The sequence below is a fragment of the Balaenoptera acutorostrata genome, chromosome 1 (genome assembly GCF_949987535.1).
Source record: "Balaenoptera acutorostrata chromosome 1, mBalAcu1.1, whole genome shotgun sequence".
NCBI classification, from domain to species: domain Eukaryota; kingdom Metazoa; phylum Chordata; class Mammalia; order Artiodactyla; family Balaenopteridae; genus Balaenoptera; species Balaenoptera acutorostrata.
Window position 1 is genome coordinate 37,421,876 of NC_080064.1, and position 17,757 is coordinate 37,439,632.

Genomic DNA, 17,757 nt, shown 5'->3' on the forward strand with positions numbered 1-17,757 from the left:
GGTCGGGACTGCAGTCATCTCAAGGCTCTACTGGAGAAGAATCTGCTTTCAACATGGCTGTTAACAGGTCTCAGAATACCTGCTTCCAAGCTCATTCATATGGTTGCTGGCAGTCCTCAGTTCCTAACCATATGGCTTCTCCATAGCCTACCTGAATGTCCTAATAACATGGCAGCTAGCTTTCCTTTTCCTAGAGCTGTGTCATAACGCAGCAGCTGACTTCCCCAGAGTAAGTGATTCAAGAGAGAGCAAGAGAGCATGAGTGGGCACCAAAGACAGAAGCTGCAGTCTTTTTATAACCTAATTTTGGCAGTGACATCCCATCACTTCTACCACACTCTATTCACTAGAAGCAAGTTGCTAAGTCCAGCTCATGCTCAAGGGGAGTTTTCTTCAGAGGAAATGTATCAAAGAATTTATAAATATATCTTTAAAATTACTACAAAATTAAAACAGAATAGAAAGATTTGGAGTTCAGTTAGGTTTGTTTTTGCAATCGGGTAAGAAAGAAATAAACAGTCCAACAAAAGCCATTAGCCATGTCCACTGCAGAAAGTGTTTTAATTCAGCAAGAGTAAAGACTCTCCCCAGCTGCAATACTCCCCAGCAGGCATCTATGCCTACTAAACCAGGAACGCCACTTCCCAAAAGCAAGAGCAAAGTCAAATACAGTAAATCCCCTACATGCGAACGAGTTCTGTTCCAAGAGCATAAAGATTTGTCATCTTTATGAAGATGACAAATTCATAAGTCCAATTTGTTCAAGTCCAACAAAGTTAGCCTAGGTACCCAACTAACACAATTGGCTATATAGTACTGTACTGTAATAGGTTTATAATACTTTTCACACAAATAATACATAAAAAACAAACACAAAAAACAAAGAAAACTTTTAAAATCTTACAGTACAGTACCTTGAAAAGTATAGTAGTGCAGTACAACAGCTGGTGTACAGGGGCTGGCATCGAGTGAACAGGCAAGAAGCTACTGACTGGAGGAGGGAGAGGAGATGGTGGTGGAGCTGAAGAATCATCAGCAATAGGAGACGGAGGGCAAGCTGCAATTTCACTCTCGCCTGACGTTGATGGAATGCACGTTCACATCTTTGAAAGTTCGAAACTTGAAGGTTCATATGAAGGGGACTTACTGTACAGAAATGTCTTCATCCACTGGACTGTATCTTTAGAAATAACACTACCCTGAATCCTCCTCACTTTAGGTCCTTAGGCTTAATCTCCAAGGTAGTACATGTTTTTCTTGTTTTTAATACTTTTTAAATTGGAGGAAAATTTAAAATACAGAAAAGTACAAAGAAAAAAAATAATCATCATCCATACTTTCACCTTCCAGAATTGTTACTGTCTCAGCAGAGATGTTTTATTTGTTTTTTTGTTTCTGTTTTAACATAAATATCCCATTTGTTTTATGACTACCATGGCTTCTCTATTACTAAATTCTTTATTTTGATCAAATTCTTGGCTGCCTTCATTGTCAAGAAGTTTTATATTGTCTTTTTTCCCCCCCAAGAAGGACTCATAGGTGCCACATTCTTGATTCCTTTCATGTTTGAGAATGTCTTCCCATTATTGCTTTTATATTTGAATGATACCTTCATTATTAATAATATTCGTGAGTTCCACTTTCTTTTTCTGAAAACACAGATTGTGTTCCTCTGGTGTGCAATGTAGTGAAGAACTTGGGGATAAGCTTAATTTTTACTCTCATGTAAGTGATTAGCTTTTTGTCTCTGGATGCTTGAAGAACTCTTTCTTTATCTAGGGATAAGTTTAGTAAGTTTACTAGGATACAACTGGCCAAATTTTCATAGAACACAATAACAATATACTCTCAAAATCTGTAGATTTTTCACTTGATTCAGAAAATTTTATTATATCTCATTTTTAATTAAAAAATTAAAATTTAAGTTAAATATGCACATAAAGAGGCAAATAATCTCTCAAGGTTTACAATGAAAAATTTCAGTCTTCCATTCCCTTTCTTTCCCATTTTCTGTCCCCCAGAAGCACACCATTTCAATTCTTTTAGTGAATCCATTTAGTATTTCTACTCATATTTCTAATAACATTCTAATATTGATATTTCTTGGTTTTCCAATTCAGACATTATCTGTTGATTTCCCACTATGGAAGATGAGGATTTAGCTTCCTTCCATCACCAGCCTGCCCCCACTACATACACCTGTACTTCTTGTATTCTCTACCTTTCTAATATAATTGTTTCATTATTTTGGTTAGCTTAATAATCAGTGTTTAAGTTATTATGACTTCAGCTTTAGGTATTAGCTATTAACTATGAAAGAGGAAGTTTATCTCTCTTTTCTTCCCTCATACTTCCAACAGACTAACCTTCCCTCCCATTATTCCAAAGTAATTATATCATAATTTTGGCTAGTCAGTGATTACATTATTATGCATATATAACATTAGTTACACCTGAGCCATTTAGCAACTAATGGTTTTTTTCCTGAACATTTTCTTTTCTTTTCTTTTTTTTTTTTTTTTTTGGCTGTGCCATGCAGTTTGCAGGACCTTAGTTCCCCAACCAGGGACTGAACCTGTGCCCCCTGCAGTGGAAGCTCGGAGTCTTAACCACTGGACCGCCAGGGAAGTCCCTCCTGCACATTTCTGTTGTTTGCCTTGGCCTTGTCTTTTCATTTCTTAGTTTTCTAGATACTTATCAATAATTCAACTCCAAACTAATCACTAAGTGCTCAAAACTCCTCTCAAAATGTTGACGCACATCAAGTATTCTATCATTTTCATCAGAATAAATATGAACATTTTGAAGAAAATTTTCTCAAATCTTTCTGACCTATTCCAATCTGGTCTGGTTGCCATCTATCCCAGATACACAGGTGTTATCCTGGAATCTCCCTTCATCATTATCCTAGGGATTCTTTTTCCTATATCCTATGCCTTTCTCTTTCAAAGTGTATGCCAGGGTTTTGGTGTTCTATATCCTCTTGTAGCTTCCTGAAACAGATGCATGGAAAGCAAATGCCTGAAAAGTTCTTACTCTACTCTCATACTTGATAGTTTGACTAGATATAGATTTAAGAATTCTGAAAGCATTCTTCCCTTATTTTATAGTTTCTAGTGTTGCTGTTAAGAAATTGAAAGTTATTTTAATTCCTTTATATATGATATCCCCCCTCTTCTCTGGAAGCTTGCAGGATTTTCTCTTTGGTATCAGGGTTATAACATTTCACAATGAAAACTTGCTATGTTTCTTTTCATGCACTTTGCTGGACACTTTCCTTTCAGTCTAGAAACCCAGCTTCTTTCATTCTGAGAAATGTTTTTTGTAACAGTTCACTGATGATTTCTTCCCTCTTCATTTTCTCTGTTTTTTCCTTCTGGAACTCCTAATATTCAAATATTGGACCTCCTTGGCTGTTCCTTTAATCTTCTTATCATTTCTCTCTTTTCCATCAATTTGTTGTTTTATTCTGCTTTGTGAAAAATTTTTCCAAAAAAATTTCCTAACTTTTCTATTAAATTTTTCATTTTAATATCAGCACTATGTGTTCTCTAAATGTTCCTTTTTAAATACAGCATCCTGCTTTTGGGTTCATGAATGCAGTATTCTCTCATCTCTCAATAAGGGCAAGGATTTTAGTGTGCTTTGTTCACTGCTGTGTCCCTAGCTCCTACAACAGTGGCACTCAGATGCTCAAATATTAATAATAAATGTTACCTTTTTGAAGTTTTTTTCTCTCTGCATAATTTGTTTCCTTCAAGTTGATTTTTTCCCTATTATTGTTTTTTTCCCCCACCTGTTTATTTGTCTGGCCTCTAAATCTGGTAATCCTTGCTTTTTTTGGGTCCAACTTCTAAGACTGGCACAATAAATATGTGATTGGGAGCACTGAACATGTGGTGGACTTTGTCAACTTTGAAATTCAATGTAGTTAGATCCAAGAAGTATGTTATCTGCTGGGAACTCCCTGATGACTATATCTTTAGGTCTCTCCTTTTGGACTCTGCTACCACAGAGAAGAATTTTCTAATGTGCTTGTTTGACATGTGTAAGCCTGGCTGCTAGTATATAGGAGCCGAGTGGAAGAAGGAAGCTGAGGACCTCAGAACACACATTCACTTAATCCCCACTTTCCGCATGGTACCTCCAACCTCATCTATGGCTGGTGCCCCAATCCAGAGATCCTCTATTTTACCCTCTTCTGAGAATAAATCTCCAGTCTCTTACTAGAGTTGTGAGGTTTGGGGGAGGAAATCTAAGGATCTACTTTTTAGACAAACTTTGAAGTAATCCTGTTTTTAGCCTCACTACTAGATGTACTTGGTGCTGTTGAATCTTAACTCTTTTGAGAGTTTTATAGTGCAAATCAGCTTGCATCTCAGCTTTCCCCACTTCTGGCTTAGCATTCAGCTTTCCCAGGTATGCTAAATTGTCTTGCTTTTCTGCTTCCCAATTTCTGTTGTTGTTATTTCCTTGTTCATTTTCTTTAGCCTTCTGGATTTACACCCTTCTAAAATCCCTTTACTGTTGTCTTAGTGGGGTTTCAGAAGTCTTATTTACCCAGTTCTTACAACTTTATATTAAAATCCTTAAATCAAATTACTTTACCAAGAATCCCTTATATCTTTGAATGCATCTTTTGGTCACATGTTCAGTTCTCTATTTCAGAGACGTTAACTATATTGAATCATTTTTGTCTTTTATTTCTATTAGATTCTAATTTCAATTATTTTCATTTTCATCTAAATTACTAAATATCTTAAACTTTTCCTCTATATATATAATTTGATTTTCAGTGGTGTCAGTTCTGTTCTTTGCTATTTTTAAATTAATTAATTCTGTAATTAAGTTATTTGGTCCTCAACTTATTTTCTTAGTTCTATATCTTCTTTTATCTCATTTTGTTTTATCATCTCATCACTGAACTCTTATTTATGAAATTCATATTCTACTGAGTTGTTTTGCAGTGGTAGAATTGTATATTTGTAAGGAAATTCTTTCTATTCATTGAGTTATGTTTTTCTCAGGGCAGGTTTTTGGTTTTTTTTGCAGGGCATTTTTCTTGCTGTCATTTTTGCTATACATTTGCACAGTTGACACACTGATTCTTTTGGTCTTGTTCATGCTTGTTTTATTTATTTTGATATATTATAGATGAATTCTTATCTCTCATCCTCATGTATCTGAGACTGGCTACCAAGTGAGTGCTGGTTATTTTGTATTCTGTGTACTTTTCTATGGCTTCAGGGAATGATGTGAGTGGGAGGGATGGAAAGGGTATAGGGAACTCACCAAGGTACTGTAGAGTCGTTGTCCAATTATTTCTCTTTCCTGAGATTCTGTTAAATATTCTTGTTTCATTCCACATACGTAAGGGGTTACCTCATTCCTATGGAAGGACAGTCTCCAGCTTCACATTATTTTACCTATTCATTTTTTTAGGATTAGATCTTTTGTTTCTGTTAAAGAGTCAACCTCATTGTTCATTTTCCCTGCTTCATCATTTATTCCCCAGCAGTTGTTCCCATTGCTTCTCAGTCAGAAGAAGATAAATGTACAGATATGTACTCAGTTTGCTTCTTTCCAGATCTGGAGCTATTAGTGAGAATTTGCAGGGTTTCATTAACACATCAGTATGGCTTCTGGGGAGTGGTGATAAGGTGGAGTTGGGAGCCTACCATTATTCCTTTCAGTTCCTCACCAGAATCTTGTTTCTTTCCTTGGCCACCAATTTTTAAGCTTTATTATGTTTGATTATCTTACTGTGTTTGCTACTGTTGAAATTTCTGCCATTTTTTAAATTAATTTATTTTTCACATTTAATTAGAAACTAGTAGTAGGAAGCTCTATGATGCAATCTGAAGCAGCCACTTTAATCCACAAGTGTTTCTATGCAAGGCTCTAATATAGAACTCTTATCCATAGAGGTAATTGGGCCAACTGAAGCTAGAGTTTAATTTCATTTTCATTAAAATATATACTCTGAAATACGTCTCCTACCTCTGTTGTGCTGGATAGCAAAGCAAACAAACAAACAAACAGGAAAAAACCCCACCAACCAGTAAGACATTTTTCTTTCCCAATTTACTCCTCTTACATTCATTTCATCCAGGCTCCAAACATTTATTAAGCATTCCTATGTACTGGCATCAGGCAGTAAAGCTCTGAGTATAGTGGCTTCTGAGCAAGCAGTCAATAAAATGCTGATTGAAGAAAATGTGACAAGGTTGCCTTTGTGCAGCCATTAGGATGGCTACTATCAAAAAAATAGAAAATAACAAGCTTTGATGAGGATATGAAGAAATTAACCATGCTTGTGCATGGTTGGTGTGATTGTAAAATGGAAAACAGTATGGAGGTTCCTCAAAAAATAAAAAATAGGAACTATCAAATAATCCAGCAATCCCACCTCTGGATATATATCCAGAAGAATTCAAAGCAGGATCTCAAAGGGATATTTGCACATCCATGTTCACTGCAGCATTATTCACAATAGCTAAGAGGTGGAAGCAACCCAAATGTCCATTGATAGATGAACAGATAGAGAAAATGTGGTGTATACACACAATGGAATTTATGCAGCCTTAAAAAGAAGGAAATTCTGACACATGCTACAATGTGGATAAACCTTGAGGATATTATACTAATTAAGTGAAATAAGCCAGTGACAAAAAGACAAATAGTGCATGATTCCACTTATAAATGGTACTTCAAGTAGTCAAATTCAGAAAAACAGAAAGTCAAATGGTGGTTACCAGGGCCTGGGGAGAGCAGATAAGAGAGAGTTGTTTAATGGATACAGAGCTTCAGGTTTGCAAGATGAAAAAGTTCTGGAGATCTGCTTAACAACAATGTCAACATACTTTTAACACTACTAAACTGTACACTTAAATATGGTTAAGGTGGTAAATTTTATGTTGTGTGTTTATCACAATTAAAAAAAAAAAAGGAAGTTCTATAACACTGTCAGAAAGACAGTCCTGTTCCCTGTTCTCTCCACAGCTGCTCTGCCCCGCTCTTATGCAGGATTTGATTCTACATTGGCAGGAAAAGACACAGGGAAAAGCTAAGCTTGTGTGGTGAAGAAAAGCCTCCATCCTATCTCATGGGAAAACATTCACATACTTTTGTCAATTTCACACAGTTTAATCTAGTTTTCATTCCCTCTTTCCCATCCACTGGGTGGTTTTATTTTGTTTTAAGACAAGGAGAATTGCCAAAAAGAAAAACCCCAGGGCTTACTTCTGCAGGATGGATCCCTTAATGACCAGCTCCTCATCCAAGTCTGCTTCATTAGCCATGAAGAGCAGCCTCTTTCCTGTGCTGTCCACTCCAATGAAGTCACGCTGCTCCACTGAATCACACACAAAAAAGGAAAATCAAACAAAGCCATTTGCCCCACCTGTATGACTAAGTCAGGGGAGAGGGCATCTGCTCACATTGCTCTTAGAACCAAATACAGGAGTGAGTGCTATGTAACACATACCACAATGTTTAAAACATGGGCAGTCAAATTTTTTTTGTATTGCTCCAAAGGATATTATTAGGTTAACAGGTGAAGCCTGAATAAAGTCTGTAGATTAAAGTATGGTACCAATGTAATTTTCTGTTTTAAGAGACTGTGGGGTGTGGGGGAAAGATACACATTGATGTATTAAAGGCAAAGGGAATCATATCTGCAATTTAGTCTCATAAATAGCTCAGAAAAATAATAATTACATATATAATATATTGTATATTCATTAGATATACATTGAATATATATTATAAGAGGGGGGCTTCCCTGGTGGCGCAGTGGTTGAGAATCTGCCTGCTAATGCAGGGGGACACGGGTTCGAGCCCTGGTCTGGGAAGATCCCACATGCCGCGGGGCAACTAGGCCCGTGAGCCACAACTGCTGAGCCTGCGCGTCTGGAGCCTGTGCTCCGCAATAAGAGAGGCCGTGATAGTGACAGGCCCGCGCACCGTGATGAAGAGTGGCCCCCGCTCGCCGCAACTAGAGAAGGCCCTCGCGCAGAAACGAAGACCCAACACAGCAAAAATAAATAAATAAATAAATTTAAAACCTTCGACCACTCGAGATATGTCAGCATTTCTGCTTAGTAACTGGCATATAAAAAAAAAAAAAAAAAAGAGGGAAAGCGGGAGAATACTAGACCAAATGTTAACATTTGGGGAATCTGGGTAAAGGATATCTGCGATCTTTATACTACTCCTGTAACCTTCTGTAAATGTAAAATTCTGTCAAAAATTAAAAGTTAAGGAGGTGATGGATATGTTAATTAGTTGGATTGTGGTAATCATTTCACAACGTCTACATATGATGCCAAAACATCATGTTGTATACCTTAAATATAGAATTTTTATTTGTCAAAACTAAACAAGTACGGGACTTCCCTGGTGGCGCAGCGGTTAAGAATCCGCCTGCCAATGCAGGAGACACGGGTTTAAGCCCTGGTCTGGGAAGATCCCACATGCCGTGGAGCAACTAAGCCCATGAGCCACAACTATTGAGCCTGAGTGCCACAACTACTGAAGTCTGTGTGCCTAGAGCCTGTGCTCCGCAACAAGAGAAGCCACCGCAATGAGAAGCCCGCGCACCGCAACTAAGAGTGGCCGCCGCTTGCTGCAACTAGAGAAAGCCCGCATGCAGCAATGAAGACCCAATGCAGCAAAAAATAAAAATAATAAATAAATTTTAAAAAAATTAAACAAGTAAATATCAAAAAATTAAAAGTTAAAAAAAAAAAAAGAGGGCCAGTCAAGATACTGCTTAGCCAAATTAAGTAGATGAACCACAAGCCCACTGTATGGCACAGAAAGAAAGTGCAACTGTTCCTCTGCAAGTAATAACCTAGGTTTGCTCACTGTGAAAATGGGAATAGCATTTAAGGACATCCACATTTAACCAACATTAACTATATGTCTACTATGCACTAGATTTTGTGCTGTGTATGGGAGCACTGAAAGAAAATAAGGCAGATATTTACCAGATGTGGAGAGTTCTCTGGTAGACAACGATCTTATAGGATGCCATATTATTGCTGTCTTCTGTGTTATATATTTCTTTCCCCCAACAAGATTACAAACTGTTCAAAGGCAGACTTATGATTCCTTTAGATCTCCCACAACATCTAGTGTAGTGTTGAACACTTAATAAAATCTGCTACTAACATCCACACAGTATCTATTTATAGCTTACAAAAACATTTTCACATAGAGGCAGCATAACATAATGATTAAGAAGAGAGCCTCTGAAGCTAGACCACCTGGGTATGAATCCCACTTACTAGTTCTATCTCTTTGAGCAAGATAATAAACTTCCATTCTTCAGTTTCACCTGTAAAATGGGGATAATAGTGCCTACGCCTACCTCACAGGATTTTTAGGAGAACTAAATGAGTTAATATTTGTAAAGCTCTACTTAGTGCTATTAACTAAAACATTAAATAAAATGTTTAAGTTTAAAAAATTAAACAAAATACATGCTCTCATTTGATCTTCACAACAATCAAATAAAGCAATGATTTAATACCTATTTGAAAGGGAGAAACTAAAAGTTGAGCTCTAGGAAAAATGGTATCTCTGAAGATGAATTTGTCTACCTCCTATTGACAGACAATGGCTACTATATAACTGAACACGCTTCCCTGTTGGCTGCAGCTGCCTATATACCTAAACCAAATGCTTTACTCAAGTGTATAATGTGTTTGGCTCAGGTTCTTGAAAGCATCCATTCCTTCAGATGGTCTCTGGTTATCTCATAGGCAGTGTTTTAATCTGAATAGGGAGAAGCTATCATAAAAAATTACATGTTGTTTTTTTCTAATTACCAAGATAAGTGAATGCCAAAGAAGGAAGGGTAAATAACACCAATTTGAAGGTAAGTTTTACAGAGAATTTCAATTGAAACTAAATTTTGCAGAGAATTTCAAATGTCACACAGCAACTCCGACATATATCAATTCATCCATCACATGGAAACTTGAGAATATAACAAAGTCTGCAAAGCTCTGATTACGAGCCAACATTTTAAAAAGAAATAACACAGAGATGTTATTTTTGGATATATTTGAAGTGCTTACCCTATCCAACCCCTTAGGCCCACAAAAAACCTTGAATTACTGAATGTCCTGGGAGCTATAATTTCCAACAAGTCAATTTTTCAGCTATGTTGCACTTCAGTCACATTTCCCTCACTCTCAGGCCCCCCTCCTTGTATTTGCTTCTTTGTAGCTACCATAGTAACTGGGACCTCAGAATATGATACAAATTATAGAAACTTGGACAGGTTTCTTTCTGTTCTGCTTTAACAAAGTGAATTCCACTTGGGAAACAGAGCAAGAACATTAGAATGTCCATCCTAAGAGAAAGATTACACAAATAAGGTTAAGAAGGCAGTTAAAACTATGAACTTCCATCTTAAAAAATTCTGTCATAATCAACTATTCATATATTTTTCCAGTTGTTTTTTACTTCTCTGTCTCCTCTATAGTCATTTACTTATTCGTTCATTCATTCAACTAATAAATATATTTGTGCACCACCCCAGTGACAGGCATTATGTTTGGAGTGGGGAATTCCGTCTCATTTTATGAGGCCAGCATGATTCTGATGCTAAAACCAGACAAAGATATGACAAAGGAAAATTACAGGCAAAACAAAACATTAGCAAATCAAAACTAACAGTCTATGTAGTAGATTTAAAAGGGTTACAAATTTGTTGTAGCTTTGCCCATCAAGATATAGGGTCGAGAATGTAAGATGGTAGCCACTGTGGAAAACAGTATGGTGGTTCCTCAAAAAATTAAAAACAGAATTACCATATGATCCAACAATTCCACTTCTGGGTATATAACCAAAATAATTGAAAGCAAGGTCTTGACGAGATATTTTTACACCCATGTCCTTAGCAACATTACTCAAAATAGCTAAAATATAGAGGCAACCCAAATGTCCATCTATGAATTAAATAATAAGCAAAATGTGGTATATACACATAAGAGAATATTATTCAGCCTTAAAAAGGAAGGAAATCCTGAAATACGCTACAACATAGATAAACCTTGCGGACACTATACTAAGTGAAACAAACCAGTGACAAAAAGACAAATACTGTATGATTCTACTTATATAAGGTACTGAAAGTAGCCAAAATCATACAGACAGAAAACAGATGGTACTTGCCAGGGGCTGGGAGGAGGGGGAAATGGGCATTTATATTTAATGGTTATAAAGTTTCAGTTTTACAAGATGAGAAGAGTTATGGAGATGGGTGCACAAAATTATAAATGTATTTATTACCACTGAACTATATGTTTAAAAAGAGATGGTAAATTTTATGTGTTTTTTACCACAACAAAAAAATCTGAAGAAAAAAAAAGTGCCCACAGGAAAAAAAAAAAGAAGTAAGGTTAGTTCCCTATCCTTTATATCTAGGCTGGCCTAGTGACTAGCTTTGACTAACAGGAGTGCGGAGGAAGTGACACGGTGTGAGTTCTGAGTTTAGGCCTCAAGAGACCTTGTAGCTTCTTTCTTATTCTCTTAGAACCTGTTGCTGCTGCCATGTGAACAAGTCTGGGCTCCTGTATGGTAAGAGACTAAATGGAAAGAGAAACTCAGCTGTCACAGCTAAGGCCCTAGACATACTAGTGAGTTCAGCTGTGGCAGGCTGGCTCCAAGAATGATAACTGCTTCCTGGCATGCACACCCTTCTGTATCCCCTCCCCTTGAGCATGGGCTGGCCTGGCTACCTGCTTCTACCAACAAAAAGTGGCAAAAGTAATCAGATGTTACTTTTGTGATTAGGTTACATAAGTTCATAACTTATGTGTTGCTAGAAGATTCTCACCCTTTCTCCTTGGAGAAAGGAGAGTCTATTTAATAAATGGAGGAAGGAAAAAGAGACATCTATATGGAAAACAAGATTAAACTGGATGCCAACCTCATACCATATACAAGACACAATTCTATTTGGATCAAGGAATTATGTGTCAAGAAAAAATCTTTAAAATTCTTATTAGAAAATATAAGTTAAGGACTTCCCTGGTGGCGCAGTGGTTAAGAATCTACCTGCCAATGCACGGGACATGGGTTTGAGCCCTGGTCCGGGAAGATCCCACATGCTGCGGAGCAACTAAGCCCATGTGCCACAACTATGGAGGCCTGCGCTCTAGACCCCGCAAGCCACAATTACTGAACCCACGTGCCACAACTACTGAAGCCTGCGCACCTAGAGCCCATGCTCTGCAACAAGAGAAGCCACCGCAATGAGAAGCCCGTGCACCACAACAAAGACCCAATGCAGCCAAAAATAAATAAATAAATAAATAATTAAAAATAAAGAAAAAAGAAAATGTAAGTTAACATTGTTCAGAACTTGCAGTAGGGAGTTCAAGACACAAAAGATGCTTTTAAAATTTTGGTAAATTTGATTATATTAAAGTTAAGAATTTTTGTTCATAAGACGTTTTAAAGAAAGTGAGAAAAGTTTTCCCATTTTCTTTTGGGAAACTATATTTGCAGTATATCCAACTGACAAACGAGTGGTAAGAATACAAATCAGTAAGAAAAGTGCAAATAACTCATTGAAAACTAGGTAAAATATATAAACAGGCATTTCACAGAAGAGAAAATAAATATGACCAGTGAACAAATATTCAACCTTGAGAGACCAAGGGAATGTACACAAAGATCACAATGAGGTAAGATACCATTTTACTTCTGCTCAACTGACGCAAAGAATCTGACAACGCCGAGTGCTGGAGAGTAGATGGAGCAATGAATTCTTTTAACTCTCTGGTAGTTGGGGAAACTGATATAACCACTTTGGAAAAGAGTAAAACTGTTTACCAATACCCCACAAATTGAACATTCATATATTCTATGACCCAGCAATTCTATTAAGAAACTCTTACATGTGCCCATTAAACAATATGTACATAAATGTTCATAACAGCACTGGTGACAACAGCAAAAATTTGGAATCAATCTAAACCCCCACTGCTTGAAAACTGAATAAATGAACTGTAGTGTATTTATACAGTGCAATTTTGTATAGCACTCAAAATGAAGAAACTGTAGCTGCCCATAACAATAAGGATGAACCTCAGTAATATAATATTGGAAAAAGTAAGTCCCAGTAGATTACATCCATCATGCTATCTTTTTAAATAAAATTAGAAGCAACTAAAAAATATATCAGGACTTCCCTGGTGGCACAGTGGTTAAGAATCCGCCTGCCAATGCAGGGGACACGAGTTCAATCCCTGGTCCGGGAAGGTCCCACATGCCACAGAGCAACTAAGCCCATGCGCCACAACTACTGAGCCTGTGCTCTAGAGCCCGTGAGCCACAACTACTGAGCTGGCGTGCCACAAATACTAAAGCCCGCGTGCCTAGAGCTCGTGCTCCGCAACAAGAGAAACCACTGCAATGAGAGGTCCGTGCACCACAACGAAGAGTAGCCCCTGCTCGCCGCCAACTAGAGAAAGCCTGCACACAGCAACAAGGACCCAACGCAGCCAAAAATAAATAAATAAATTTTTAAAAATACATATATATCAATATATATTTTTAGAATACATAAAGCTCAGATAAAGGAAAGCCAAAAAAAAAAAGATAAACAAGATTCAGTAAGGTGTTGATAATTACCTTAGATGGGGACAATAGTGAGTTGGGAGCGGGTAAGATCACATTGGTAGACGTTTTAAAGTTTGAGTTGAGTGGTGGGTTAAAAAAAAAAAAGATTAGTATTTTCATTTTCTTTGGATATATACCCAGGAGTGGAACTGCTGAATCATATGGTAGTTCTATTTTTAGCTTTCTGAGGAACCTCCATGCTGTTTTCCACAGTGGCTGCACCAGTTTACATTCCTTCCAACAGTGTACAAAGTTTCCCCTTTCTTCACAGCCTTGCCAACGCTTGTTATTTGTGATGACAGCCATTCTGAGAGATGTGAGGTAACATCTCATTGTGGTTTTGATTTGCATTTCTGAAAAGATACATGCACCCCAATGCTCATAGCAGTATTATTTATAATAGCTAAGATATGGAAGCAACCTAAGTGTCCATCAAATGATTAGATAAAGAAGATGTAGAGTGTGTATATATATATATATATATATATATATATATATATATATATATATATACACACATACACAATGGAATACTAATCAGCCACAAAAAAAGAATGAAAATTTTGCCATTTGTAACAACATGGAGGGACCTGTAAGGTATTATGCTTACTTAGTGAAATAAGTCAGATGAGAAAGACAAACACTGTATGTTACCACTTACATGTGGAATTTAAAAAATAAAACAAAAAAGAAATAGACTAACAGATATAGACAACAAACTAGTGGTTACCAGTGGGGAGAGGGAAGGTGGAGGGGCAAGATAGGGGTAGGGGATTAAGAAGTACGAAGAACTATGTATAAAATAAGTAAGCTAAAAGGATATATTGTACAGCACATGGAATATAGCCAATATTTTAAAATAACTATAAATGGAGTATAATCTTTAAAAATTGTGAATCACCATGTTGTATACTTGAAACTTATATAATATTGTAAACCAACTATACCTCACTGAAAATAAAACAGGCAAACAAAATAGAGAATTACAGTCTAAGAGAACATGAAACGTATTAATAAAAGTTCATTTAATTTTTTTTAAAGGTAATTAATCTGAGAAAAAATTTTTAGAACTGAGGACTTGAATTTTCAGATTGAAAGGCTTATTAGCATCCAACACAGGGGATGACATTAAACTATACTAAGGCATAGCAATGTGAAATTTTAGAAGTTTAGAAACAATAAGATCCTATAAGCTTCTAGAAAGGAAAAAAAATGGTCTCATACAAAAAGAATCAAGAATCACAATGGTGTTGGACTTAATAGAAAAGCTAAAAGATAGTGAAATAATACCTTCAAAATTTTGAGGGGACAGGATTTCCAAGGGAAGTTTATACCCAGCCGCCCCCCGCAAAAAAAGTGGATATAAACTAAGAAAGAGGAAAATATGAGGTTCAAGATATGAGAGTGAAGAGTGAACCTAAAATGACAGTTACACAGCAGAGCAGCTAGTCCAGAATCTAGGAGAGAGATCTTTAAGAATTTGAAATTGAGGGAAACAGTGTGTTGGAAAGTAATGAGAGGAAATTCACACAACTGGGGTTAAGGCTGAATTAGTAATAAATACATAGAAAACGAAGCAAATGAAAAAATGAGACAATTAATTTTTAGGAAAATAAAAGGAAGAAAGAGAAAAGTAACAACATACTACAGGTTCAGCTGTGAAAACCATTTATACATTCAAAATAATGTAAACATCAAATATTCAGTTAATCAACACTACAATATAAGTAACTATATTAGGAAGCTGAGGAGACTGGAAGTTTGCATACGTGTGGTGGGGGCAGAAGGTGTGGTAAAATAGAACTAAATCTTTAACTTTCATAGTAGGAAGTAAATAGATAATTCCTAAAACTAAAAATATCAAGACATAACAAACAAAAGCATGTTATTTGAGAGGTGGGGTTAAATGTGAAAAAAAATTAGCTAAAAATGTTGAAAGTGGCTGTCTCTGAGTGAGGTGAGGAGAGACAAGATGGGGGTTGCTATTTATTATAATATACCTTGGAGAATTACATCACTTTTAAAATTATGGGCATATAAAACATTGATAGAAATTAAAACTAAATTAAAAAAAAAAGAAGTAGAAAGCCCAGGCTATGGAGTTATAAGGCACAGGTTCAAGTTCTGATTCTATCACTTACCACTGATGTGATATTGAACAACTATCCACAAAGTGCTATTAGGCCACAGATGGATATAAAAGTTGGTAAATAACAAAACTACCTAGCCCCATTCATTGGATTTTACCTTATGAGCAAATCTTGATTATTTATGTATCTTATATAGGACTTAGCATAGATTTTATACACAGTATGTCCTAAATTCAATGACTACATCAAAATTTAATGCATTTGTTAGTCAGGGATCTGATTTCATACCAACTACCCAATCTGTACCTAAGTAAATTGCTCAACTCCTTCTTTTCAAATATCATGTCTTTAAAACATATTTCCCTGTAACTAAGGCATTAAACTGTTCCCTGTATTTTGTACATGCTCCTATTATTGTACTTGTCACATTGTGACACACAATTTCTAGCATATTTGAACTTATTTCTGTATAGTGTTTCCTCAATCACAAGAATTTCAGTTTTGAGTATGCAGGGATTTCAAGTCACTTCTGTTGGATATAATTAGGAAAAAAAAGGGGGAGGGGGCAGTGAGAATAGGATTGAGAAGAGAAAAAAGATAAGTAGAAGCCTAAGCAGGAATAGGTTTTTGCTTTTTTTTTTTTTTTGCAGTAGAGCTTTGAGAAAAATCAAGGAAGCTGAAGCAAAAGAAATATAGGCTCAGAACTGCCTGCCAGCATTTGTTAATACAGAGAGAGCTAAGCTGACTGAGAGGTGACAACCAAGTGACAGCTTTCACTTGTGAGATTCTGAAGCACTTTGATATATACTGATTCTAGTCTGAACCAAAGCTGTATATAAGTCTGAGAACTAGGAAGGAGTTTGAGAAATACTACAGTGAACTGGATACGTTAAAAAACAATTGCCTAGAACTTTTTCCATTTCATATATCCCAAGAGACACTGTGGAACTATAGAGATAATAGTCAATAATTTGTGTCATAAAATCATAGTAGCATTAAACATTTGCACACAGGAATGTCCAGAAAAAAAAGCCCCTTAGTAAACATGTTATCTGTAATTAAGCAAAATAAACATACTATGTTCTCACTGAAATTGAGAAAGAAGGAAATCTTGGATTTTCTAACAAGCAAGGGATGGTAAGTGGAAATTAATTATCTTTACACAACTGGTTGGTTGAATCCATATTGCGAAACCTGGATATGAAGGGCCAACTACAGTGTTTCAAGTAGCAGATCACATGCTTTACAAACATCTCATTTAATTCTCACACAAAAATCCCCAAAGGATTGTCTCATTTTACAGCTAAAGAAAATGAAGTTCAAGTCAGTTAGACAATTTGTCCAAGACCACACAGTTTTTGAGCGTTGAAGCCCACCCAGTCTGAACTCCAGAACGTGTGCTTTTAACAACCATGCTACAGCAGTAGCTGTTTAATTTAAAAATCTTGAAAACATTTCTAAACGCGAATTAATAGGCAACGGGAATTCCCTGTCCAGTGTTTAGGACTACATGCTTGCATTGCAGGGGGCACGGGTTCAACCCCTTGTTGGGGAACTAAGATCCCACAAGCTGCGTGGTGTGGCAAAAAAAAAAAAAGAAATGAAAAGAAAAAAAAATTAATAGGCAATGTAGTGTCAGTGTGCTAAACCTATATTGCTGAAACTCGGGCTCTTATAATACCCACTCATGAATCTAACTACAGCTCAGACTCAAATTTTTAGGATTTAAACATCTAGGGCTTGAATTTACTTTCTCTTACCTCGGGGGCAATAAGAGTTACCTTTATAGACAGGCCCTTCAACCCATTCAGTAACATCTACTGACTGGTCACCACCGGCCATAACTGAGCCAGACGCTGGGGATAAAGTGAACAAACTGGACATGACCCATATTCTCACGGAGCTTATAGTCCAGAGAGTAAGTAAGAGAGTAGGGCTGCCATACGTAGGCAAACAAGGGGCTATAATTTCATATTAGAGAGTCAAGGAAGACCTCTCTCAGCAAATAACTTGAAGGCTAAGCTGG

At 36.6% G+C, this 17,757-nt stretch overlaps 1 protein-coding gene across 1 annotated transcript in view; it reads right to left on the minus strand.

Moving 5' to 3' along the window:
- EIF2B3 (eukaryotic translation initiation factor 2B subunit gamma) overlaps positions 1 to 17,757 on the minus strand; it is a 157,849-nt gene that overhangs the window by 80,479 nt on the left and 59,613 nt on the right. Inside the window, exon 5 of the mRNA XM_007164563.3 lies at positions 7,243 to 7,354. Within this exon, the coding sequence (XP_007164625.1) occupies positions 7,243 to 7,354 (112 nt within the window). The remainder of the gene's footprint in view (positions 1 to 7,242; positions 7,355 to 17,757) is intronic.